Here is a 27,341-nt window from a genome sequence, read left to right as displayed (position 1 = left end):
GTTCAGGGTAGAATTGAAACCTGAGCCGCTCTGCTTAACACAATGAGCAAACGTTTAATGTTCGGCCTTTTTATTTTCACTCTATATCCAGGTAGCTGGTCGTCGAGTTACGCTGATTACTCCCGAATCTCTCTCTCTTTCTCTTTTTAACACACACACACCTCCGCCTTTGCAGTGTGTGTGTGTCTCTCTCTCTCTCTGTCCCCATACTCCTCTCTCTCATTCTAGCTAAGGTATAGAAGTGAGCACTCAGACTGCACACAACTGCTGCATTTTCTCTCTCCATTTCTTGTTGCAGGTGCTGTGCTGGGTGAGTCGGTCCAGCCCAGGGAACCCCAGATGTCTGGAGCTGAAGGCGGCTCCGTGACCCTCAGCTGTTCTTATGAGTCTAGTTACACTGCTGGTGTCTATCTCTACTGGTACCGTCAGTCCCCGAACCGAGCCCCGCAGTACATCCTGCGGAGAGGAACGAAGGGAGCCAGATCTGGCAGTGATACCGCAGACTTCGCCCAGGAGAGGTTTTCTTCCCAGGCTGGTGACAGCTCCACAGCTCTGAGCATCGCCGCCCTGGAGCTGGCAGACACAGCGGTGTATTACTGCGCCCTGCAGCGGGCACAGTGACAGAGCCTCACAGCAGAGCTGCACAAAAACCCTCCCCTTCCCTTCACCTTCAGGGGCTCGGCGTGGACGAGGGACCAGACAGAGCGTCCCCATGACCCAGCATTCGCCCCCAGGGAGGGATGCAGCTCTGATCCACAGCTCAGACAGACAGGTGCTGTCCTCCCTGTCAACATCTCGCTGATACATTATATATATATCCATAAATACATGTCGATGCATCGATGCCTTTCTGCCTTCCTCACGGCTCTTAAATCCCAGCCCAAATGTTTAAACGCAGAGGGGTCTGTCTCTGTCAGTATCTGTGCAGCACTCAGAAGAATGGGATGTCAGCTGAGGCTAGACTTACCCACAGGGACTTGCGTCCTCCTCCTCATGCCCCTCACTAATCGCAGAACTTGGGCGTTTTACACAATTACTTAATGACAAAAGACTCGGAGATCCAAAAAGTCAAAACTATGTGACCATTAAGACATGATGTGGACATTTCATATGTCAAAGTAAACAAACTTAAATCAAACTCCAATAAGTTTCCAGTATTGTTCTTAACTGAGTTTTACAGCTAGGCAAAGGATTATCAGTGGAAATATTTGTGTGTGTGTGTGTGTGTGTGTGTGTTGAAATCCCCATTTATTGACTTTTACTGCTAGAAATCTAATCCTCCCAAGCCTATATATAGGGCATAAAGAGGATGCTCATCTCGTGGATTCATTTGGCAAAGTTTTATGACCGGCTGCTAGCCGGATGTCAACTCTCCTGCTTTTTCAGTCAAGCTTGGGACTGGCAGAGTTACAACCACTAAAACAAGCCACTAAGCAGGTATTAAATGGAGAAGTCTAGGAAGATTTTTTTTTCTTAAGAAGCAACAAAACATTTTCCCAAAACTCTTGTAACTAAGGAATGGCTTGTAGGAATAGTCTTTGAAATAATCTCTTCTGGAGATAAGTAACACAGAGATACACAGATTTTTAAGTTTGATCCCTTGTATAACAAGGGCTAGAGAATGTCTCCCAAGGACTCCCGCACCAGACCCATAACTTATGATGGACCTAGAGAATCGTGAGAAATTCCGTGCGAAAATAATCCTTTCCCCCCACTCCAGAGAAAAAGCTGAATGGTTTCTGGAGGATAGGTCCATCCATGGGTACTAGACAAGATGTTCAAGGATGCAACCCCATGCTCTTGGTGCCCCTAAATCTCTGACTGTCAGATTCTAGGTTTGAACGACAGGGGACGGATCACTTGATAATTGCCCTGTTCTGGTCATTCCCTGTGAAGAACCTGGCATTGGCTACAGGATACTGGGCTTCATGGGCCATTGGCCATACCAGATAATTCTTATGTTTTCTTGTTCGTTTTTCAAATTTGCTTGCATAATTTATTATGTCCACTAGGGGGCGTTCCTGACTTTCTGGTAATTATATTTTACAGTGTATTTTATTTATTTAAGGTGTAATTGAATCAGGCAACTCCCTGGACAACATTTCTTTCAAAAAGCAACAGAGGGTCCTGTGGCACCTTTAAGACGAACAGAAGTATTGGAGCATAAGCTTTCGTGGGTGAATGCTTATGATACTTAACATTTCTTTCGCAACTCTAAAGTCATAAAGAGGGGGAAGTCACAGAGAGGGCACTTTTACAGCAGACACATTCTTTTAATGCACAAATCAGGAGAGAAAAAAACTAATAACTCCATAAAGAGCCTAGTAAAAAGGAGGAGAATTTGAAGCTGCAAAATGGCCTTCTTCCTTGCTCTAAGGACCTGCCTTCTGCTTGTGTTCATTTTTATTGAATTTATTGTGTTTCTTAAGAGCTACAGCAGTCCTGCTATAACAGGCTGGGTTTTCCAAAGAAGCCTAGGGAATTAGGCACCCAGTTTCCTAACCACCTTTTGAAAATCCCATGTAATTATTTAAAAAGAAACTAGATTATCTGAACCACAAAACCGTATGGTTTTATGGAAACAACTTTCCTTTCCTTTCCTTTCCTTTCCTTTCCTTTCCTTTCCTTTCCTTTCCTTTCCTGATACTTTACTTTAAAATGGAAACCAGTTTCTACATAGGATCATTATAAGCTACAAACAAACCTTTTTTGAAAGGTTCAGAGGGCGGAAGAGCCACCAAACAGAGACGGTTTCCCATAGAAATCATTAGCAAACACCACTCCCCTCCCCTAGTTTCCACTCGGTTTTTCAGGGAGGCACGTGGGTCGGTTTATAACATTCAGCCAACAATCCCCTTGCTTCGCTATTGTGTTTTCACCGCCTCTTTGTGACTCTAAGAGCAAAGTCCGCTAAACAAAGGCCATGCGTTTTGTTCTAACCCTTTTTATACTCACTCTATGTCCAGGTAATGGAGCTGTCAGCTTTGTTCATGGAGCCTGGCTCACTGCTAATTAAACCCTTTCTTTCTCCTCTCAAAACCAGAACCAACCCACCAGCTGTCTTCGTTTCTTCGCAGCGCCCCTTCCCTTTCAGTCTTCCTATCTACATACCTAGTTTTATTCCTCCCCTTCCACGGTCTCTTTCTCTCTCTCGGTTGGGCACTCAGCTTGTATGGAACTGATCTTATATTGTGTTTATTTATGTCTTGTCGCAGGTGCTGCGCTCTGTGATTCGGTCCAGTCCAAGGAACCCCACGTGTCTGGAGTGGAAGGAGGCTCGGTGACATTCAGCTGTTCCTACAATACCACCGATTCTAGCGGCGTCTATCTCTATTGGTACCGTCAGTCTCCTAACCGAGCTCCGCAGTACATTCTGCGGAGGGGGACAAAGCTGTACGCGTCTGACAGCGAAAATGCGTATTTCGCCCAGGAGAGGTTTTCTTCCCAGGCTGAGGGCAGCGCTACAATCCTGAACATCACAGCCCTGGAGCTGGCAGACACCGCGGTGTATCTCTGCGCCTTGCAACGGGCACAGTGACAGAGCCACGGAGCAGAGCTGTACAAAAACCCTCCCTTCCTTCCCATTCACCCGCCCTGCCTTGGAGAGAGACCAGAGACGGGCGTCCCCGAAGCCCCGCAGTCTCCCCCCAGTCACAGGTACAGATACAGCTCTGCTCTGGGTGACAGGAAATTACAGACATGGGCTGTCCCAGCCCCATATCCTGCTCGCTCACAAGCAAACTTCGGGATGAGGAATATGGTTAAATTCTGTTTCACCCACAGACTTGGGCAAATGATTAGGGGCGAGATTTTAAAGGCTTTAGCTGCTTAAAGATGCAGAGAGGCACCTAGGGCTGGAATTTAAGACGGTATTTAAGTGCATCCTGGGATTTTCAAAAGTACCTAAGGTGCCTAACACCCATTGAAATCAATGAGAGTTAGACACCTGGGTGCTTTGGAAAAATCTCACTAGGTGCCTAAATACCTTTCAGATCTGCCCCCAGTGCAGTGGCTCGCCACCTTTCCAAACTATTGTGCCCTTTTCAGGAGCCTGAATTGTCTTGTGTTCCCCAGATTTTACCTCACTTAAAAAGTACTGGTGAACAACAACAACAAACAAAAAATCAGACATAAAATACAAGCGTGCCACAGCTAGACTATTACTGCAAAACTGCTTTCTTCCTCATTTTGTCTGTAAGCAGCTTTAGTTTGTACTGACTTAGCTGGTGCTTTTGATGTAGCCTGTTCTTAAACTAGGCAAATGTCTAGATGAGTTGATGTAGCCCCTGGAAGACCTCTACGTACCCCTAGTTGAGAACCACTAGTGTAATTTTTAAAGGCACCTATGGTCAGATTTTTAAAGGTGCTTAAGCACTTTAAGGAGCAGACGGTTGCCATATACGTGTTTAGTCATCTAAATATCACTAAAATTCTGCTCGTTGGTGGGACTTTCCAGAGTGATTGGCTGGTTAGGTGCCTAATTCTCCTTGGCTTCCCATTGGAGTGCCTAAGTGCTATAGTGAGATATAACAAGAAACCCATCACAAACACTTAAAAGTCCCTTCTGGCCCTGTAACCAGGAACTCATCTAAGTCGCTGGTTAAGTCTCAGAGTGACTAATAATGCTTTCCTAAACAAGGGTCACTGGTAATTAACTGCACAGCAGGCACTTACGTAATGATGATTACAATTACCTACCCAAAACCAATAATTCATCCAGACAGTTTAGAGGTCTTTAGGGCAGTGATCCTTTTTAAATTCTGTGTTTGTACAGCGCCTGGCGTAATGAAGTCTTGCCCTAAGACCAGGACTCTTAGAATGAGTTTAATGGATAGTGCCTAGTATAATGGGGTCCTAGTCCGGGACAGGGGCTGTTGTGTCAATAATCAATCATGATCATGAGCTCAGAGCATGCAAGTTCTATGTGGAGAAGAAGGTTGATAGCTTCTTTACAAACAAACTTTTTCCCGGAAGCCCGTCAATCAGCACTGGCTGGTAGGAATCATCTCAGTTTAAAGCGGAAAGGTGTCTCTCTCTGCCTGAGCTAAGCGCCATATTGACAAACATACAGATTTTAAGGGCAGAAGGGAGCACTGTGATCATGTAGTCTGATCTCCTTCATAACACCGGGAAGAGAATATCACCCAACGATTCCTACTTGCAGCCCATACTTTGTGGTTGAACTGGAGCAGCATGAGAAATTCCATTTAACAATAGGACTTTTTTGGCCTCAGAAAGGTCTCTGAACTGTCTTTCTTGCTGGCTTTTGATATTTTCTTGCATGGTTTCTTACAGCCACTAGTGGGCGCCCTTGACTTACACATAGTGACGTTTCACATTACATTAGATATTTCGTTCTATAACAATATCTGAGTCAAACTGACTGACAGAAGTTCCCTTGTGATTGTGACTTCAGCACCATAGGACAGGCGTGGAAGAGAGGAGGTGGCCTCAGAAAGAGCAGATCTAACATTTTAAGCCGGAATTAACATTTAAACAAATTAAAGGAAGAATTATTTTATAATTAACTAAAGACTCCTAAAAAAAAAAGATAAATGTATGCTGCAAAATGCTTTACTACTTGGCTTTACCGCTCTACCTTCTGCTGGTTTACTCAGATGAGAAATGTTTACTTTGACTGAATTTAGTACTTATGTTACTTTAAAACTACAGAATTCCTATTATTACAGGGTAGGATTTCAAAAGACTCTAAGAGAGTTGTGTATCCAGCTTCCTCATGGGCACACAATACTTAATAACAATATAGACTATTTTTACGAGAACAAATTTCACCCAATATTTCTGGGGAAAAGCTTTGTCCTCCTCCAAAACAAAGCTTGGTTCAACAATGGTAACTGTGGTGACGACACAGGAAAGGAAATAGAACACCAGGTTTGTGGTAGCCAGAGAGCTTTAAAAGCCTCAAGCAAAAAGCCTCCCAGGAAAACTTTTCCTGGGGTTTTTATTTCCTGTGCTTACTCTGTTTACAACACTTCTCAGTGGTCAAATTCTTGCACATAGAAAAGGCATGCAGTGTACATCAACATGAGATAACAAACCCATCTCTTGTGCACGTGAACACCAGCTGCGAGGGTGATGATCAAATCAGCCAAGAAGTTTTCCCAAACACAGACGCGGGGGTGTAAACAGCTCCAGCCTCGTAGTTCCAGGGCAGTGTGCCGCACCTGTGAGCTGGCGATTTGGGAGCCATACATTCCTACAGGTAACCAGTCTGTAAACAAACTATTCTTGAAATTACAGACATATACTAGAAAGGAAAAGGAAAAAGAAAGTTCTTTTATTCCCTTTACAGGCTTTGTTCAAGGTGATTCTGTGTTTCAGTCTCCTCTGGAGGCAGGGCCGGCTCCAGGCACCAGGCAACCAAGCTGGTGCTTGGGGCGGCACCTGGAGGGGGGCGGCGCGGCGCTCGGGCCGCCGGGGAGAGCGGGGCCACAGCCGGGCTCGCCGCCCTCCCCCCGGCGCTCTGGCCGCCCTCCCCCCGGCTGCCGGGGGGAGACCGGCGAGCCCCTGCGCTCTGGCCGCCGGGGGGAGAGCCGAGCCCCAGCCGGGGCTCGCCACCCTCTCGCCGCCCTGCCCCCGGCGCTCTGGCCGCTGGGGAGAGAGCCGAGCCCCAGCCGGGGCTCGCCGCCCTCTCGCCGCCCTGCCCCCGGCGCTCTGGCCGCTGGGGAGAGAGCCGAGCCCCAGCCAGGGCTCGCCGCCCTCTCGCCGCCCTGCCCCCGGCGCTCTGGCCGCCCGGGGGAGAGCCGAGCCCGGGCCGGGGCTCGCCGCCCTGCCCCCGGCGCTCTGGCCGCCGGGGGGAGAGCGGAGCCCCCGCCGGGGCTTGCCGCCCTCCCCCCTGGTGCCCTCCCCCCGGCCGCCGAGGGGAGAGCGGAGCCCCTGTCTGGAGGTGACAGTTTCAGAGGGAAACGATGTTTTATTACAGTGTAATTTCACCACCATGTCTAGCAGCATGAATCTCTTCTGGTACCTCCAGTATCTGAACCAACCACCCCAGCATATACTGACAGCCAGGGCCAACACACAACATTTTGGCACCTGAGTCGGGGAGCTCAAATGACACCCCCATTCTCCCTTGCTTGGGCCAAAACTTTGAAAGGTCTCAATTCTGCCTTCTTCCTGTTCTACTCCTCTCAGGATACTGCTCCGCTACCTACCCCATTAAAGGAGAATTAACGGCTTAAAATGCCTGGTTCAAAAATTTTAAGTAACACTTAACTTTCAAGCTCCTGAACAGCGAATGTAACTTTACACTGGCATTTTTATCTGTTTGAATAAGCAAAGTGGTGCTTTCTGTGCCTTCTTGGTTGCAAAAATTTGAACTGCTTCCTGAAGGTCCGCATGTGATGGTGCACCCCATAAGGCTTTATGGAAATATGCTTATGAATGTATCTATGGCATAACTGGAATATGTTTTATGCTACATATGCCATGTAACACATCTATGTAAAGGTTATGATCTACTGAATCTATTCATCCTATTTGTATGCATGTGTCCTTGTTGTATTCGAAGTTATGAATATTGGCTGTGTACGTGTTTGATTTTAAATAGCCTTAGTAAGGCATTTGGGCAACTTCTTTCTACTTAGTGGCACACGGCTGAGACGGGAGAGAAGGGACTGGTCGCTGATTGGCTGGGCACACGTGGGAGGAGAAGAACGTGTCCGATCCCACCAGCAGAGGAGACCCCAACACACGGGCCAGACCCAGGGGAGAACCCAGCAGCGTCCAGCTCCCTGGGCTGTCAGGGAGCGCAGGGATGGGGAGGCCGCGGGGGCTGTCCTGGGTGATCCAGCTAATGCACGTGTGGGGTAAGGGCTGGGGAGACAGACCCGCTGGTTACTGGCAGGGAGCTGGGGCTGGATTTCATTGACTGTGTGGTGGGGAAGAAGGGAGTGAAATGGGGAGATCGGTCGGTCTCTCCCACCACAGCCTGTCTCTCTTCCCACCCTGTCCCGCGGTTCCCGGGGGCAGGTGGCTCGGGGCAGTGTCTGACTCGGTTCCCCCTTGTCTCCGTTATTCCCAGTGGCCAGCGGGCAGCTCTCTGTGGAGCAGAGCCCGGAATGGCGGGATGTCTCCGAGGGGCAGAATGGCACCGTGACCTGCACTTACTCCAGCGCTATCCGAAGTTTACACTGGTACCGGCAGGCTCCCGGGGAGCGGCCCCTTTTCCTGCTGATGCTGCACGGCAAGGGGAGCGAGACACAAGAACCGAATTTCACTGCGGATCACGATCCGGAGCAGAAGAGGAGCTCCCTGCACATCCGCGGCTGCCGGCTGGGGGCCACCGCCCGCTACCTCTGCGCCGTGGAGACACCGTGACACAGGGCGCTGCGAAGCCTGCCCAATAACTTTGGGGGTGACCCGAGAGGGGCTGCGCGGCGCTGGGGGCGCGCGGGGCGGGACAGAGCCCCATGGGGAGACGGGGACAGGCGTTTATAGCCCTGCGGGGGGGGGGGGGCGTCCCACAGGGGGGCTCCCCTCACACCTCTCTCCAGGACCGTCTCTCCTTTAACGAGCGCCCCGCCCTATTTAAATAGTGCTCTGCCTGCTTCACCACCACAACTGGGGGTCGGGGGGCAGCCCTTCTAATTAACCCCCATTACACCCAGCAGGGATCACTAATGAGCCCTTATGTTGTCTGCTCATCAGTAGCTGGTAGCCGAAACTAGCTTGCTGCAAAGGGCCGGCCAGCCTATGACGCTGCCCAATCCCTGCTGAAACTTTGTTATTATTGCTAAATTGGGACTGATGGTGCTAGGCGCTGTACAAAGAAGCGAGTCGTGCAAGGCCACTTAGGAGGCCAGAGCCAAGATTGTCAGAGCATTTTATAGGAATTAGGTGCTTAACTCCCATAGGCACCTTTGAAAAAATCCAACCCTAATCTCCCTGGGTTTCAGTTCCCCATCTGTATAATGGAGGTGGCTAATAATACTTTTTCTGTCTGTCTTTTCTAGTTAGATTGTAAATTTCTTAGAGCAGAGACTGTCTCTATATATCCGTGCATTGCCCAGCAAAATAAGGCTCTGATCTCAATTGGATTTCCAGGTGCTACTATAATATCAAAACATAATAAATGGTACCAACAGGAGCTCTGAATGTGTAATTCGTTTGCATATATGCTATGTGACCAAAGGCCAGCAAGTAGAAATAAGGCAAACGTTTTTTAACAGTGTGGGTAGTTAACCATAGGAACAACCTGCCTGGGGGTGTGAGGGATTCTCCATCCCTTGAAGTCTTTACATCGGATTTGGATGGGACACCTGATAATTCATGGGATTGTGTGGAAGACTCAGCACTGACCTCAGTGCCCCAGCAGGCTGCTAGGGGGCGCTGTGCTGCAGGCAGCAGGGTGGGGGCTCTTTATGGGGCTCTCTTCCCTGAGAGCTAGTGCTGAGCCCAATGTAACACTAGGGGGCGCTGTTCTGCAGGGAGCAGGTTGAGGAGCTCAGGCGGGAGGGCCCCCGTTTTAGCCAGTTCTGATTGCAATCTGTCAGTGGGGTGGTGGTGTCACTCAATCAGTGGTTAACTCCGCCAGGAAGTTTAGCTCTGCTGCCAATCTACAATCAATCAGGAAACACTATTTGCTTTTTTGCAGCAGAGCTGTCACAGACACGTCGGTTGTCATGTCGAGGGCCATGCAGCAGCCTGAGAGCTAACAAGACTTGTGGTGCAGAAGAAGAGAGAAAGTGTGATACTGGGGCAGGAGGAAAATCTTTTCATTCTAAAGGAAGAAAACCTACTGTGGGCTGTGACCGCTTTGGTATTACTTGGTAAATAGAGACTCTACAATTGGAATCTTCTTAACTCAGAGCCAGAATAGAAGTGAGGGTTGGGGAGTCTTGGTGAACTGGGCAGGGGTTTTCAAAGTGAGGGTTTGGATACCTAGTTCTCTTAGGCGCCTTTGAAAAATTTCAGCCTGAAGCTTTGATAAACTTTCGATGAAGGGGATGGATCACTTGATAATTACCTGTTCTGTTCATTCCCTCTGGAGCACCTGACATCGGCCACTGTTGGAAGGCAGGATACTGGGCTAAATGGACCTTTGGTCTGACCCAGTATGTCTGTTCTTATGTAACGGGAAAATATCGCAATGCTGCCCAGTCCTTGGGCCATTTTTCCTATGGGTAAAAAGTTTCAATGGAAATCACTGGGCATCTGAGTAAACCTGATGGTGGGGTTGGAATAGTAATAAATAATAATAGTATATAATAGCATAATAATAACGATAATAAATCATTAATCATTAATAATTAGCAATTAGCAATTAATATATATTTACCAATTAATAATCAGAAAGAGCCCATGATTCCCACCTAGGGGTGGGTGCTGTGCAAATCAAAAATAAGTGTCAGTGCCTGATCCAAGATGACGATGAAGAAGATTATTGTCATCATCAGGATAATCAATGAGGGACGCTCTCCATAAATAATTCAGGGGCAACATTCTACGACTAACCTCTCCGTGTAACAGGCTCCAGCATGGAAGATGCTGTAACGCAGACCCAGCCGGCAGTGTCAGGCGTGGAGGGTGGGTCTGTGACCTTGGACTGCGCTTATGAAACTGACGCTAGTTATTATTGGAAACTGTGTGTTTTACAACAGATTGATGTATGAATAGATGATACACATGGAAGGACAGAAAGGTAAATAGATACACAGATAGACATGGAGAGAGACATAACAACATAAGAACAGCCATACTGGACCAGACCAAAGGTCAGTGTCCTGTCTTCCAACAGTGGCCAGTGCCAGGTGCCCTAGAGGGAAAGAACAGATCAGGGAATCATCCAGTGATCCATCCCCTGTCGCCCATTCCCAGCTTCTGCGGAAAGACAGACATTTGTTAGGTGCTGTAACACTCTGTAATTTCATTTCCCTGCAGTCTCCTGCTGTGAGGCCCAATTGGTTCAGAGACCCGAGTCACTGGTTGTTCAGGAAGGAGACATCTCCACCGTGACCTGGACTTACACCAGCGCTTACCAAACCTACCAGTGGTACCAGCAGCTCCAGCAGAGCGGGCTGCCCCCCCAGTGACTGTCAGTGCTAGGGAGAAAGTCACTGATGGGCAGTTCATGGGCGAGCACCTGGAGGATTTGAAAAGCAGCTCTCGGCCCAGCTCGGAGTCCCAGCTGGGGGACTCAGACCCCTACTTCTGTGGGGCGGAGGCACAGCGAACCAAGCTGGGCTCCGTGTAAAAAACCCCCATCCTCTGCAAAGCAGCTTGGTGGGGGAGATACAGGCAAAGAAGTCCCCAGTTGGTGTGAATGCATCATAGCTCAGCTGGAGTCAATGGGCCAAATCCCCAGCTGGTGTAAATTAGCATCATTCCACTGGAGTCAATGGGCCAGATCCCAAGAGCTCACAAGACATATGGGAAAGAGAGAGACAGGCAGAAAGTGAAAAAGGGAGTCACAGGGAGGGGATTTCCCAAGGTCACACAGCCGGGGATAGAACCTAACAGTCCTGAACCCCACTCCAGCCGGCTATCCACTAGACCACACTGCTTATCAAATGCAGTGACTTTATTGGCATCACTGTGGGTTTACATTCACTTACGTAACCAGCTGTAGGGCCGAGAGTCCTTAGTATTGTTCTTTCCTGCTTAACACTCCTTAAAACCTATGGCCACAAAAATTAAAAATAACAGGTTAATCCTGGAGGAATTTTACAGGGAAAAGTCCCTTCTCTGGACCACATGGCATCATCCAGCGTTTGCAGCAATGGAAAAATCCACCGACAGCAAAGGGAAAAACGTTCCCAGCTTTTGGAACGAGCAGGTCACTTGGGAAAGAGATGATGGGTACGTTTTCTGCTGGCCCTGGGTCTATCTGCGGTTCAGGCTGTTGGCCTCCAGAGGGCGCTGCAGCACAGGCAGCATTGCTCTCTATAGACAGGGCGCACCGGTTTATTCCAGTCACCGGTTTCCCATGGTCCAGTTCTCCTGCCAGCCCCCTCATACGTGGTGAGGCCTGTGGGGGGCTCAGCCAGGGGCGCTGGAACAATGTGCACAGTGGGGTGCTGGGAACCATTGAACCAAACTGTAAACCTGGATATAATGGAAACCACGTCAAGCCAGGGGGCAGGGCCGGCTCTGGCTTTTTTGCCGCCCCAGGCAAAAAAGCCTCCGGCCGCCCCCCCCCCCGCGGGGGGGGGGGGGGGAGGGAGGGCGGCCGGAGCCCCGGGGGGAGGGCGGTGAGCCCCGGCGGGGGCTCCGCTCTCCCCCCGGCGGCCGGGGGGAGGGCACGGGGGGAGGGCGGCTGGAGCCCCGGGGGGAGGGTGGCAAGCCCCGGCGGAGGCTCCACTCTCCCCCCGGCGGCCGGGGGGGAGGGTGGCGAGCCCTGGCGGGGGCTCCGCTCTCCCCCCGGCGGCCAGAGCGCCGGGGGCAGGGCGGCGAGCCCCGGCCCAGGCTCGGCTCTCCCCCTGGGCGGCCAGAGCGCCGGGGGCAGGGCGGCGAGAGGGCGGCGAGCCCCGGCTGGGGCTCGGCTCTCTCCCCAGCGGCCAGAGCGCCGGGGGCAGGGCGGCGAGAGGGCGGCGAGCCCCGGCTGGGGCTCGGCTCTCCCCGCGGCGGCCAGAGCGCAGGGCCTCGCCGGTCTCCCCAAGGCAGCCGGGGGGAGGGCGGCCAGAGCGCCGGGGGGAGGGCGGCGAGCCCGGCTGTGGCCCCGCTCTCCCCGGCGGCCCGAGCGCCGCGCCGCCCCCCTCCAGGTGCCGCCCCAAGCACCAGCTTGGTTGCCTGGTGCCTGGAGCCGGCCCTGCCAGGGGGTGCGGCAGCACCCTTAGTTCCAGCACCTATGGGCTCAGCCGCAGGGCAGGTATTGAGGGCAGGGGACGGGAGGTTCATACTTGGCCCCAGGAGTCACTCACACCTCCAGCTGTGACATCACTGCCTGATTTCTAATCTTCGCCATTCAGACAGCGGCTCTCTCTCCTCCCTCGGCCCAGGGCTGCAGGGGGACGACAAGAGCTGCCGCCTGCGTGACTCTCTCCCAGGTTGGCTGGAGAGAAAAACGGCAGCGCCCTGCAGAAAAGCCGAGACGCTGAGGCGATGGCCACGGTCGGGGACTCAGCCATTGTGTTGATTTTGCTTTTCAGTGAGTAAGATTCCAAATCCCATTTCTGAAAGATTCTCCACCTGCCTCCCCCGCCCCACCCGCGTCATTACTGGCGCTGAGAGATTAAACAGACCTTCCACCTCCTCCTCTGCAAGAAGGGATGCTGTCAGGCATAGATTTAGGTGCTCAAATCCCACTGGAATTGAATTTCAATGGAATCTGTGAGTCTAAATAAAGAGGAGGGTGATCTGTCGTTCTTCATGTCCACAGACGGCAGGACAAGAAGTAAGTGGCTTAGTTTTCAGGAAGGGAGAGTGAGATAAGATGTTAGGGAAAACTTTCTAACCATAAGGAGAGTTAAGCTCTGGACACGTTAAGTAGGGAGGCTGTGGAACCCCCATTGTCGGACAGTTTGAAGATCAGGTTAGACAAACACCCGTCAGGGATGGTCTCATGGCCTCGGAAGGGGATGGGGGGCTCTACATTTCCATGATTCCATTAAATCCCTTCAGCTCCTTTAAAAATCCCAGAACCAAGAACTCCCCTCAGTGACAGGATCCTCCCACTAACCTCTTTCCCCCCCTCTCCTTGTGCCAGGCTCCAGCATGGAAGATGCTGTAACTCGGACCCAGCCGGCAGTGTCAGGGGTGGAGCGAGAGTCCGTTTCCCTGGACTGCACTTATGAAACTGCTGCTAGCAGCTATTATTTGTATTGGTACAAACAGCCCCCCGGGGAAAGCCTTATTTTCCTTTCTTGGCAACATTCTGGAGGAGCAAAGAAGAATGAGGCCGGGGAGAGATTCTCTATTAATTTGGAGAAGTTCAAAAGCTCCGTCAGTCTGAGGATCACAGCTCTGGAGTTGGGGGACGCGGCCATATACTTCTGCGCTTTCAGTAGAGACACGGTGTTGAAATTCCTAAGGAGCCCTGAACAAAAACCTGACACCTCTCAGCTACTGTAAGAAACTGTCTCCTGCAGGTGAAGTTAGGAGGCGAGCACGGGCAGGCAAGGGATGGGGGTGGGGGTAGAGGGCTATGAAGTGGGGTGAGACCTGTCACAGCTGGCTTCCTGGAGATGAAAACCTCTTCCTGATTTCTGGGAAAAGGCAGCACCACAATGGTACTCAGAAATTCGCGGCAAAGAGGAGATGGAATGAGACAAAGGCAGAATAAGATCCCATGGCTGGAAGTCGGAGTGAGATAAATTTAGACTAGAAAGAAAGTGCACATTTTTAACAGTGAGGGTAATTAAACACTGACACAACTGACCCAGGGACACGATGGATTCTCCATCATTTGACGTCTTTAAATCAAGACTGGGTGTCGCTCCTCTAGGTCAGCCACAAGCTATGGTCTGGGTGCAGGTATCTCTGAGTATCCATCTCTGGCCTGTGTTAAAGCAGGAGGTCAGACTAGATGATCACAAAGGTCTCTTCTCACTTTAGGATCTATCCATCAATCAATCTATTAATATCTCACTGGGGGCTGGCGAAGTCTGGGATGGGGTCCTTGTGGAGTTAGGGACCCCGAGTTTATTCAAAACCAATGGTTGCTGGGCATCTAACTCCCCTAGGATCCTTTGAAAACCCCCAGTTGAAATTCCATCCTGGGTTGACACTTAACCCAAGGGACACCTAACCCTCACTTCTGGATTTAACTGGAACTTAGGGCTCTGCACAGGGGCAAACATCAGGGCATGGTCAGAAGAGCTCAGTTGGTCCTGGAAAGAGAGCTCCCAGATTTATACTGAGGCTGGCATTCTCAAAGGGCCTAGAGGATTTAGATGATCAAGTTCCATTGAAATTCAATAGGATTTGGGCATCTAATTCCCTTAGGCTGCTTTGGAAATGTGGATGCTCAATCTGCATTAATCTAATGGGGATCGGGCATCTTTTTCTCTTAGGCTAGTTTCAGACTCTCAGCCTGCATGTTCAAGTCACAGGAACTACAAACCGCATTGAAAGTAGATGGTTCCCCATCACCTAAAACCGAGAGCGAAGTAACAGAACTGCCTCAGGCCCTGCTGGGTTAATTTGAAAAGAAAATGTAATAAAAATGTGGCATACCCTGTTCTGAAAGCAAACTAACAAGTTTGTGGTTACGCGCTGCCATCTGGTGGCCACTGCGTTTCACTTTGACAGGTGCAGGAATTAATGAGAAATGGTGCAGGAGTTTTCCACCACTGTTTTACTACCAAATATAAAGGCACATCCTTATTTCAGCCTGGACATTGAAATGTCATTTAGACACATAACTACTTCTGTGTTTCACGGACACAGACACAAACACAAAATTTCTGTCACACACATTCACAAAGTTACTCTCTTTCTTCTCTCTCTCTCATAAACACACACACACACACACACATTTCTACATAAGGGAACTCACAATTCACAGGCACAAACAAGTCACGCACACCCAGAATAACATATATCCCAAATATCAGAGGGGTAGCCGTGTTAGTCTGGATCTGTAAAAAGCAACAGAGAGTCCTGTGGCACCTTTAAGACTAACAGATATATTGGAGCATAAGCTTTCATGGGTGAATGCCCACTTCGTCACATGGATCCACAGGACTCTCTGTTGATATATACCAAAGTTGCTCTTACATACATCAAACACCCACACAATCACTCACACACAACCTTCAAATTCTCTCACTCACACACCATAAAGTGACACACACACTCACACACATCCCAAACTCAGTCACATGCAGATCAAACACAAATGCACTCTCTCAAAGTCTTGCACCCAACAAACTCCCTCTCTCTCTCTCTCACACACACACACGTGCACGCACACACACACACACACACACACACACACACACACACACACACACACACACATTCTCTTATCTGCTGCAACCTGGTTATTTCTGGCCTTATTGATATCATACATATTTGAAAATCTGCCCCCTTGTTTCCTCTGACTCAGACTAACCATTGCTAGACTCCTTAACTTCACAAAAACTCAAGAAATGTGCCATTGCGAGGCTAGGTGGCCAAATATCACTGAAATTCAACAGGACACGGGTTCCTAACGCCCTTTGGTTCCTTCGAAAATCCCAGGCTAAATCCAGTCATGTCTGTGTGGTGCTGAGATACTGCAGGGGTTGGGTCGGGGGGCGGGATGGGACCAGGGCCGGCTCCAGGCACCAGCTTACCAAGCAGATGCTTGGGGCGGCCCCTCCAGAGAGGGGCGGCACGTGCGGCAATTCGGCGGACGGTCCCTCACTCCTGCTCGGAGCGAAGGACCTTCCGCCGAATTGCCGCCGCAGATCGCGATCGCGGCTTTTTTGTTTGTTTGTTTGGCTGCTTGGGGCGGCCAGAACCCTGGAGCCGGCCCTGGATGGGACAAAGGCGCTTTTTAAAATATTTTCAAAGGAGCCCAAGGGAATTAGGTGCTCAGCTCCCAGTGGAATTCAAGGGAAATTGGGCTACAAATTCCCTCAGAAATCTTTGACCATTCCAGCCTAAAACTGCCGGCATTGGGTATTTCTCTGGCCATATTACCACAGTGTCTACCCACCTCACAACCATCACTTTATTGGTCCACACAATACCCGGGCAGGACTAACAGTGTCACCCAAAGACAAGGACAGCTGACCGGGGTGCAAAGTGAATCTGTCACACTGGACTGTAGTTTCTCGACTGAAGATGTAGGTTATGACATATATTGGTACAAACAGGACAGCAGCGGGCAAGTGAAATACCTCTTCCGAAGGTCTGCCGGAAGTAGGGTGACCAGATGAGATCAAGAAAATATCGGGGGTGGGGGGGCAAAAAAAAAAAAAAAAGCCGAGTGCTGCCGGCCGGCCGAGAGAAAAAAAATCGGGACAAAAACAGAGATCGGTCGGGACGCGGACAAATAGCTCAAAATCGGGACGTCTGGTTACCCTAGCCGGAAGCGAGCACAACGGGGCTGGGAGCTGGTTCTCACGGGACTTCAGGGAACCCGAAAAATACGTGGGTCCGAGAATTGCCGAGTTAGAACCGAGCGATTCGGTGATGTATTTCTGTGCTATACCTGAGAGGGCCTTAGCCTAGGTTACCACTGCGGGTGGGTTAATATAGGGGCCGTTACTAAATCCAGTGATCAGTTTTCTCTTGACTCGGAGCAAAACTGGCGCAGATAGAAATCAGTGTAAAGAGTCACAACAAGTCACAAGCAGGGCTTTGAATCAAACGGTGCAGGTGTGACGGAAACCGCACGGGCACTAACTGTGTGGAAATGTTCCCCTTTTCCAGGAACCGTCCCCCACCTCCCCCAAATACCCAGAACCTCATGAGCCAGATGTCAGTACCTGTCATACCACAATTCCCATGAATAGCTCTGTCTGCTTTTGGGGCCAGACCCCAGCAGGTAGGAATCAGACCTCGCTCCAGTAACGTAAACGGAGCAAAGTCTCAGCTGGTGTAAATCAGGGTTGCTCCATTGAATTCAATGGGCCAGACCCCAGGTGGTGTAAATCACCCTAGGGTCATTGGAGTCAATGGCCCAGATCCCCAGGTCGTGAGTCAACGGGCTTAATTTTGCTTAACTCTGGAGAAAGGACCCCGCGCACCAATGTTTCTCCGGGCTGTGAGCAGGGAGGGTCCTGACCAGATCTGTGGAAATCGGATCCATGCACAGCTCCTTTTTTGGCGGAGGGTGTTAGATTTTATAAAAAGTAAAACCCCGCTCGACCTTGTGATTCTTGCTGAGATCTTGTCTCCGAAGATGAGACAGAACTAAGTTGCTCCTACTGAGCTGCTAAAGAGATTTGGAGGCCAGAAAGGTGACACGTGACAGGAACAAGCCAAAGCCACCGTGGGTAGGGTAAACTCTACGGGAGGGTATTAGGTGTGTTACCTGGTGAGAGAAACAGCCTTCAACTGGGGTCTGTAGGAGAGGACTAAATGGAGATCTTGCCACAGCTTTATTTTCTCTGGCTTGATTCTGTGAGAGAAACTTCACCATAAGATTAATTCTATCCAGGTTCCTGTATTGCACACATCATTGTGGTGGCTTTCGCCACTGAGGATCTGGAAACAATATATTTAACCATGAATGCTCCAGAAATCCTGCTTTGGACAACAACAGTGGTTGAGAGCAGTTAGACTGACAATCAGGACTGCGGGGTCCTATACCGAGCTCTGAGTGGGGATCAAGGTATAGTGGGTAGAGCTTGGACGATTAGGACTCAGGACTCCTGGGTTCTATTCCCAACTTCACTGCTGCCTTACTAGAAGCGGGACAAACCCATCCTGTTCTCTGGGCCTGAGTTGGTTTCTTTGTACAAGATGCGCATAAAGAACCTTTTCATTTCTGGTAGGCCCTGAGTCCTAAAAGGCCTCTGTTCTCCTCACACGAGATTGGCTGTCGATGTGCAATAGTTTTACATTCTTAATTAGGGTGAACTTTTTCTCTTCCCTTCCCTGCAGGTTTCAGCCAGGGACAAGGCAGTGTCACCCAAACACAAGGGCAGCTGGGAAAGTTGGAGGGCCAGACTGTCACCCTGGAGTGTACTTTCTCCACTGGATACCAGTATTATTACTTATTTTGGTACAGACAGCAACAAGCAGGGGCAATGGATTTCCTCTTCCGAATAGATTACAGTAACACTGAAAATAATGGAGCCGGGAGACGGTTTTCTGCACAATTCAGGAAATCGTCAAAATTCTTCAGTTTAACCATTAAAGAGCTAGAGCCGACGGACTCGGCGATGTATTTCTGTGCTCTGTGGGAAGACACTGTGAGGCGTTTAATAGGGAGCCCTGTACAAAACCCCACCCCCTGGGCTTTCTCATCACGAGAAACACAACTGCAGAGTAGAATCCCCAGGGCCAGACAGATGGTTATACCAGATGATGGGGCTGGTATAAACCACACGACCTGACACCTTTGAAGCCTAATTCACCATTGCGTTACTCCAGATTAATGTCAGTTTACCCACAGTGGGTCTGCTCCTCAGCTGCGGTGAGTCACTGTGGGGCAGATGGAGTCAACTGGGCCAGGTCCACCACAGGTATCAATCAGCTGTACTCCCATTGGGGCTGGATTCCCCTAGCTGGAGTAAACCAGCTTGGGGCCAATGGGGTAGATACACAAAGGCACAACACACAGAAGCATGCAGACATACACACACGTGCAAACACAGAGACAGACACACCCAAAAAATCCACATCCACAAAACCAGCACACACAACACAGAACTTAAGTCTTCCCACAATGTCTTTAATTCACTTCTCACCAAGTAGCAACAAGAAGGACAATAAAAAGGAAAATGAATAATAAAAAAACGACAGAAAGTCAGAAACCGATCTTCCAGGAAGTGCAGAGGAAGGAATTTGTCCCACGAGTTCCCGCCTGAGCTTCAGCTGCCGACTAATCTGAACCCAGCCTGTTTCCTGTGTGTGTTACGCATTTCCCGAACCCCTCCCTCTTCTGCTAGGCTGCTCTCGCATTAACCTCTCCCAGTCCTTCCGAGAAGTTGCCTTTAAATTCTTCTCGCAGCGACCTCTCAGCTTGTCCGGCTGCCGCTGTCTGAGGCACCATGGAGACGCGTTTCATTCTCAGCCTTTGGGTCTTTAGCCAACTAGGTAACCGGGCTCTGGGTTTTTGGAAGAAGCGTCATGGAATTCGGCTCCCGACTCCCATCCTACCCAGAACCCGAACCCTGATCTTAACCCTGTCCCGGATCCAAACGCCCCTGCTATCCTTAACCTTAATTTTTGCGCTAACCTTAATTTGTTTGAAATTAGACGGATAAACCCCTTTGGCTCTTTAAAAATTCCCAGTTTAGACCTGCCAATGCACCTGGCTGACCTTGAACGTGAGTGTCTTGTTGCAGGTGCGGTGCTGAGTGACTCGGTCCGCTCCAATGAACCCGAGGTGTCCATGTCAGAAGGAGACACCGTGACGCTCAGCTGTTCTTATGAAACCAGCTACACTGCTGGTGTCTATCTCTACTGGAACCGTCACTATCCGAACCGAGCCCCGCAGTACATCCTCCTGAGAGGAGCAAAGGGGATTAGGACCAGAGATACCGCAGGTTTCGCCCAGGAGAGGTTTTCTTCCCTGGCTGATGACAGCTCCACAGTTCTGAACATCACAGCCCTGGAGCTGGCGGACACCGCGGTGTATCTCTGCGCCCTGCAGCCGGCACGTCAGAGCCACATAGCAGAGCTGTACAAAAACCCTCCCAGCCCTGCTGCAGGGGATGTTACACACATTAAAACGGGCAGCAGCGACTTGAAACAGATTAATACTGACTCTGCTTAAAGATACATCTCCCCATAACAGTTACATGTTTATTAAAAGAGCTAATTTAAACATCGCCCTTGGATAAGATAATGACCCTGATCTTTAATTAGGAAACTATTAATACCGTTTTACTTAGCTTAGGAGATGACCTATATCGGTGTAGTCTGTGTGGGGGGATCATTTGTAGTAAAAAAAGGGTTAAAGGTGAGTAGACGTGTGACCTATTGTTGAAAATACAAATTGAGATTAAATGCGAATGAAAACATCCCTTTACAAATGGACAATATACCCTTAAATTGCTCATTTATGGTGAAATGGGGATAAAATACGCGAGTTAAAATACGGGGGAAATAGAAATACCCGGTTTTGAGTGGTGGGGTAAAGCTGAAGTTACCAACTCCCCCAGAGTCACATCAATGCTCCTGTTGTAGAGACATTTGCATCTGGGGGAGATTTGACCGGAACCCACCGCGTTTCCTGGAACTCCTCCCCAGGGCCGGCTCTGGCTTTTTTGCCGCCCCAGGCAAAATTGCCTCCGGCCGCCCCCGCCCCCCCCCGCGGGGGGGGGGAGGGAGGGCGGCCGGAGCCCCGGGGGGAGGGCGGTGAGCCCCGGCGGGGGCTCCGCTCTCCCCTCGGCGGCCGGGGGGAGGGCACCAGGGGGGAGGGCGGCTGGAGCCCCGGGGGGAGGGCGGCAAGCCCCGGCGGGGGCTCCACTCTCCCCCCGCCGGCCGGGGGGGAGGGTGGCGAGCCCCGGCGGGGGCTCCGCTCTCCCCCCTGCGGCCAGAGCGCCGGGGGCAGGGCGGCGAGCCCGGCTGTGGCCCCGCTCTCCCCGGCGGCCCGAGCGCCGCGCCGCCCCCCTCCAGGTGCCGCCCCAAGCACCAGCTTGGTTGCCTGGTGCCTGGAGCCGGCCCTGCTCCTCCCGCTTCCTCTCTGCTGGTTTCTAATGAATTTTCCACAGTTGTAGCTGCCCTTAGAGACGTGAGATTTATACACCTCTAAGGCAGTAGCAGTATCTGAGCGTTTGAAATTCGGTCACTAGAGAAGATACTATGGGGACGTGTTGTATTCTCAGCATTTGGATATTCAATCTCCTAGGTAACTGGGCTGGGATTTCAAATAAACCTAAGGGAACTATACACTCAATTCCCATTGTACCATAAACCTAACCCTATAATTCAACCTTACTCTTGTCTGTAACCAAAACACGAATGCTACAACCTGACCCTCACCATAACCCTAATCCCTTATTCACACCCCCGCCTTAATCCTAACGTTAAACCCCAACCCTTCTCCTGCTCATGACATTAATGCATATGGACTTTGGCGCCTAAATCCCTTAGACTTCTTTGAAATTCCCTGAAACTGCAATGCAGGTGGAATCATTTCCATATCTCAACTACAGGTGAAATGTTGCCCTTGAATGTGTTGGTCTTGTTGCAGGTGCTGCGCTGGGAGACTCGGTTCAGTCCAAGGAATCCGAAGTGCCTGGATCAGTTGGCGAATCTGTGACATTCAGCTGTTCTTACACTTCCAGCGATAGCTATGTCTATCTCCACTGGTACCGACAGTATCCGAACCAAGCCCCGCAGTACATTCTCTTTAGAGGCGCAAAGTCCTACAGCGGTCGCAGCCATACCGCAAATTTTGCCAAGACAAGGTTTTCTTCCCAGGCTGCTGACAGCTCCACAGTTCTGAAGATCACAGCCCTGGAGCCGGCGGACAGAGCCCTGTATTACTGCGCCCTGCAGAGAGCACAGTGACAGAGCCACATCGGGGAGCCGTACAAAACCCCCTCCCAGCCCTGCTGCAGCTGATGTTAGGGACATCGTAGGCATTTCTTTTCAGGAATGCACAGGATTAAAACCATGCCTTCCAGGGATATGGTGAAAAGGACTGTGAACGCAGCTGCATGTGCTGTAGAGTATGAAAACTTATTGTCATTGGAATCCTTGTACGTTCTCTTCCTTTTAATGTCTAGCTAGGGGGACAACAATGCCTGTAGAAGAACAGGCCAAACAAAGGAAAAGAATTTCAAGAATGTTGTCCGAAGCATTCAGAGGAGACTAGCTCCCCTTGCTCCTTGGAAAAATCTCAGATTTCACTAAACTGAAAAAAAAATCGATGTCGTTATATGACCCCTTCCCAGTAACTACTGAGCACCGCAAGATTATATCCTCATAATCCCCCTGGGAAGTGGAAAAATATTACAATCTCCATTTTACATGTAATGAAACTGAGGCACAGAGACATTAACTAGCTTTTCCCAGGGCAAACAGGGAGTCGGTGGCAGAGGTGGGAACTGAAGCCAGGTGTCCTCAGACTAACTGACTCACAAACCCTTATTTTTCCCTGAACCGCCCTGCGACTTCAGTTGCAGACTAACCTGAACACAAAAAGAACAGGAGTACTTGTGGCACCTTAGAGACTAACAAATTTATTAGAGCATAAGCTGAAGTGGGTTGTAGCCCACGAAAGATTATGCTCTAATAAATTTGTTAGTCTCTAAGGTGCCACAAGTACTCCTGTTCTTTTTGCGGATATAGACTAACACGGCTGCTACTCTGTAACCTGAACACAGCTTCTTTCATGTGTCTGTTGTATGTCTACACTACGGGATTAATCCGAATTTATATAATTCGAATTTAGGAAACCGATTTTATAAATTCGAATGTATTCGGCCACACTAGGCACCATTAATTCGGTGGTGTGCGTCCAAGCTACCGTAGTAGCATCGATTTCCAGAGCATTGCATTGTAGGTAGCTTTCCCATAGCTATCCCATAGTTCCCGCAGTCTCCACCCCCCTTGGAATTCTGGGTTGAGACCCCAGTGCATGATGGGGCAAAAAACATTGTCGCAGGTGGTTCTGGGTACAGCCTCCCCCTCCCTCCCTGAAAGCAATGGCAGACAACCATTTCGCGCCTTTTTTCCTGAGTGAACTCTGCAGACTCCATTCCGCAGCAAGCATGGATCCCGCTGTGCTCCAGAACGCAGTCATGAACATTGTAAACACCTCACGCGTTCTCGTGGAGTTTATGCTTACCCAGGACCAGAAAAAAGAGGCGAGGAGGAGGAGGCGGCGACTGCAGCGCAGCGACAAGCGCGAGGAGGACATGGACATGGACCGTGAATTCTCTCAGACCGCGGGCCCCGGTGCTTTGGAGATTATGATGTTAATGGGCCAGGTTATAGGCTTGGAACGCCGATTCTGGGCCCGGGAAACAAGCACAGACTGGTGGGACCGCATAGTGCTGCAGGTGTGGGACGATTCCCAGTGGCTGAGAAACTTTCGCATGCGTAAGGGCACTTTCATGGAACTTTGTGACTTGCTTTCCCCTGCCCTGAAGCGCCAGAATACCAAGATGAGAGCAGCCCTCACAGTTGAGAAGCGAGTGGCGATAGCCCTGTGGAAGCTTGCAACGCCAGACAGCTACCGGTCAGTCGGGAATCAATTTGGAGTGGGCAAATCTACTGTGGGGGCTGCTGTGATGCAAGTAGCCAAAGCAATCACGGAGGTGCTGCTACGAAAGGTAGTGACTCTGGGAAATGTGCAGGTCATAGTGGATGGCTTTGCTGCAATGGGATTCCCTAACTGTGGTGGGGCGATAGATGGAACCCATATTCCTATCTTGGCACCGGAGCACCAGGGTACCCAGTACATAAACCGCAAGGGGTACTTTTCAATGGTGCTGCAAGTACTTGTGGATCACAAGGGACGTTTCACCAACATCCATGTGGGCTGGCCGGGAAGGGTTCATGACGCTCGCGTCTTCAGGAACACCAATCTGTTTAAACGGCTGCAGCAAGGGACTTACTTTCCGGACCAGAAAATAACCGTTGGGGATGTTGAAATGCCAATTGTTATTCTTGGGGACCCAGCCTACCCCTTAATGCCATGGCTCATGAAGCCATACACAGGCAGCCTGGACAGGAGTCAGGAGTTGTTCAACTACAGGCTGAGCAAGTGCAGAATGGTGGTAGAATGTGCATTTGGCCGTTTAAAAGGTCGCTGGCGATCCTTACTGACTCGCTCAGACCTCAGCCAAACCAATATCCCCATTGTTATTACTGCTTGCTGTGTGCTTCACAATCTCTGTCAGAGCAAGGGGGAGACCTTTATGGCAGGGTGGGAGGCTGAGGCAAATCGCCTGGCTGCTGATTACTCGCAGCCAGACACCAGGGCGATTAGAAGAGCACACCAGGAAGCGCTACGCATTAGGGAAGCTTTGAAAACCAGTTTCATGACTGGCCAGGCTACAGTGTGAAATTTCTGTTTGTTTATCCTTCCTGAAAACCCGCCCCCTTTATTGACTCATTCTCTGTAAGGAACCCACCCTCCCCCTTCCCCCAGCTTGCTTTCAAAGGAAATAAAGTCACCATTGTTTAAAAATCATTTATTCTTTATTAATTGATTATAAAAAGAGGGAGAGAACCTGAGTGGGGTTTGGGAGGAGGATCAGTGGGAAGGAAAAGCCCACTAAAAAAAGGTTAAAAAAATGGCAGCCTTTTGCTTGGGCTGCCCACTGGGGTGGAATGGGAGGGTGTACGGAGCCTCCCCCCCCCCCCGTGTTCTTACACGTCTGGGTGAGGAGGCTATGGAACATGGTGAGGAGGTAGGGGGGTTATACAGGGGCTGTAGTGGCACTCTGTTCTCCAGCAGCCGTTCCTGAAGCTCCACCAGACGCCGGAGCATGTCTGTTTGCTCACGCAGCAGCCCCAGCGTTGCATCCCGACTCCTCTGATCTTCCTGCCGCCACCTCTCATCTCGAGCGTCTCTCCTCTCCTCACGTTGGTCCCTTCTGTCCTCATGTTGGTCCCTCATGTCCTCACGTTGGTCCCTCCTGTCCTCACGGTCACTGGCTTCTTTCCTATACTTGCAAACCGTCTAGTTCCACTCATTCAGATGAGCTCTTTCACTCCTGGTGGATTGCATGATTTCGGCAAACATCTCTTCTCTCGTCTTTTTTTTACGACGCCTTATCTGGGATAGCCTTCGGGAAGGAGGAGGGAGGCTTGAAACATTTGCAGCTGCTGGAGGGAGTGAAAAAAGGAGAGAATTTTTTTAAAAGATACATTTTTCAGAACAATGCTTATACTCTTTCACGGTGAATACTATTCACATTACATAGCACATGTGATTTCTGTGCAAGGTCGCATTTTGCTCTTAATATTGAGTGCCTGTGGGTTTGCTGCTAGAGATCACAGACGCAGGTCCGGGCAACAGAATTCAGCTTGCATGCTGCCATGGTAAGCCACTGTCTTTAGGCTTCTGCGCCCTGCTTTCCCACATACCAAGCAAAGCCCGTTGTGCTGCAGTTTTCCTGTTAACCTTCAGCAGCAGAAAACAAGCTAACACCCCCCCCACCATCCAATTCTCTGGGATGAGTGCTTTCTCCCTCCCCCCACCACGTGGCTGGTATCAGGGAAGATCCCTGCAGGAACCAAACTAACACCCCCCCCCCCGCCATGAATTCTCTGGGATGAGTGCTTTCTCCCTCCCCCCACCAAGTGGCTGGTATCATGGAAGATCCCTGCTAGCAAAACGCGAAAAGCTCTGGGCCAATCCTCCCCCCCCCTTTGCACTTGGCTAAATGCAGGGAAGGATTTCTTTTCAGCCACAGGCAAACAGCCCAGTAGGAACGGCCACCTCTGTCCCCTTAATTAAATTCCCTTATTTCAACCAGGTTACCCTAAGCGATATCACTCTCCTGAGGATTACACAGCAAGATAAAGAACGGATGTTGCTTGAATGCCAGCAAACACCGGGACCATACGCTGCCAGGCTCTGTCAGGCAATGATACCAGATTACTTGCTACTAGCATGGCGTGGTCAAGTGTCCTACCATGGAGGACGGAATAAGGCTGCACTTCCCAGAAACCTTGTGGCAAGGCTTTTGGAGTACCTCCAGGAGAGCTTCATGGAGATGTCCCTGGAGGATTTCCGCTCCATCCCCAGACATGTTAACAGACTTTTCCAGTAGCTGTACTGGCTGCGAATGCATCCCAAGTGCTCAGGGCAAATTAATCATTAAAAATGCTTGCTTTTAAAACATGTTTTATATTTTAAAAGGTAAACTCACCTGAGGTCCCTTCCATGGGGTCATGGTCTTGGGTACTGGCTTCGGAGGCTTGGGAGGGTACTTCAGTCAGGGTGAGAAACAGATCCTGGCTGTTGGGGAGAACGGAGAGCTGGGTGCTCTCTGCCAGCTCGTCCTCCTCCTCCTCCTCTTCCCCTTCCACGGAATCATCAGGTGTACCTGATGAGATTATCCCCATCTCGGAATCCACAGTCAGAGGTGGGGTAGTGGTGGCGGCCCCCCCTAGAAATGCATTTAGCTCGGCGTAGAAGCGGCATGTCCGCGGCTCTGACCCGGAGCGACCGTTTGCCTCCTTTGCTTTTTGATAGGCTTGTCTGAGCTCCTTAACTTTCATGCGGCACTGTAGTGAGTCCCTATTGTGGCCTCTCTCCATCATGCCCTTGGAGATTTTTTCAAATGTTTTGGCATTTCGTCTTTTGGAACGTAGTTCTGCTAGCACAGAATCATCTCCCCATACAGAGATCAGATCCAGTACCTCCCGTACGGTCCATGCTGGTGCTCTTTTTCGATTATCAGCCTGCATGGTTACCTGTGCTGATGAGCTCTCTGTGGTCACCTGTGCTCTCCACGCTGTGCAAACAGGAAATGAAATTCAAATGTTCCCGGGGCTTTTCCTGTCCACCTGGCCAGTGCATGCGAGTTCAGATTGCTGTCCAGAGCGGTCACAATGGTGCACTGTGGGATAGCTCCTGGAGGCCAATAACATCGAATTGCGGCCACACTAACCTTAATTCGGATCAACAATACCGATTTTGACGCTACTCTTCCCTCTTCCACTCGGCTGGTTGCTGATTAACCTTCCCCAGTCGGAGCTGCCTTCAGGGGACCTGAAGGGTAAGATTCATTTCGTCGCAGCAGCAACATGTGGGAGGTAGAAATTTGGTGGCTGTATAGAAGGAGACACCATGGAGACGCGGGTTGTTC

The 27,341-nt window shown here is 50.4% G+C and overlaps 2 gene segments (V, D, J or C); both read left to right on the top strand.

Moving 5' to 3' along the window:
- The first annotated feature begins 1,661 nt into the window (after positions 1-1,661).
- Positions 1,662-3,538, top strand: LOC135886441 (immunoglobulin lambda variable 1-47-like). The segment is given in 2 exon segments: positions 1,662-1,677; positions 3,216-3,538. Coding segments are annotated over 2 exon segments (339 nt in total).
- A 4,239-nt stretch (positions 3,539-7,777) lies between these two features.
- On the top strand, positions 7,778-8,340 carry LOC135886440 (T cell receptor alpha variable 27-like). The segment is given in 2 exon segments: positions 7,778-7,829; positions 8,045-8,340. Coding segments are annotated over 2 exon segments (348 nt in total).
- The last annotated feature ends 19,001 nt before the right edge of the window (positions 8,341-27,341 follow it).

Source organism: Emys orbicularis, chromosome 12 (genome assembly GCF_028017835.1).
Source record: "Emys orbicularis isolate rEmyOrb1 chromosome 12, rEmyOrb1.hap1, whole genome shotgun sequence".
NCBI classification, from domain to species: Eukaryota; Metazoa; Chordata; order Testudines; family Emydidae; genus Emys; species Emys orbicularis.
Note: the sequence above shows the minus strand (reverse complement) of the source record. Positions and strands in the feature narration are given on the sequence as shown.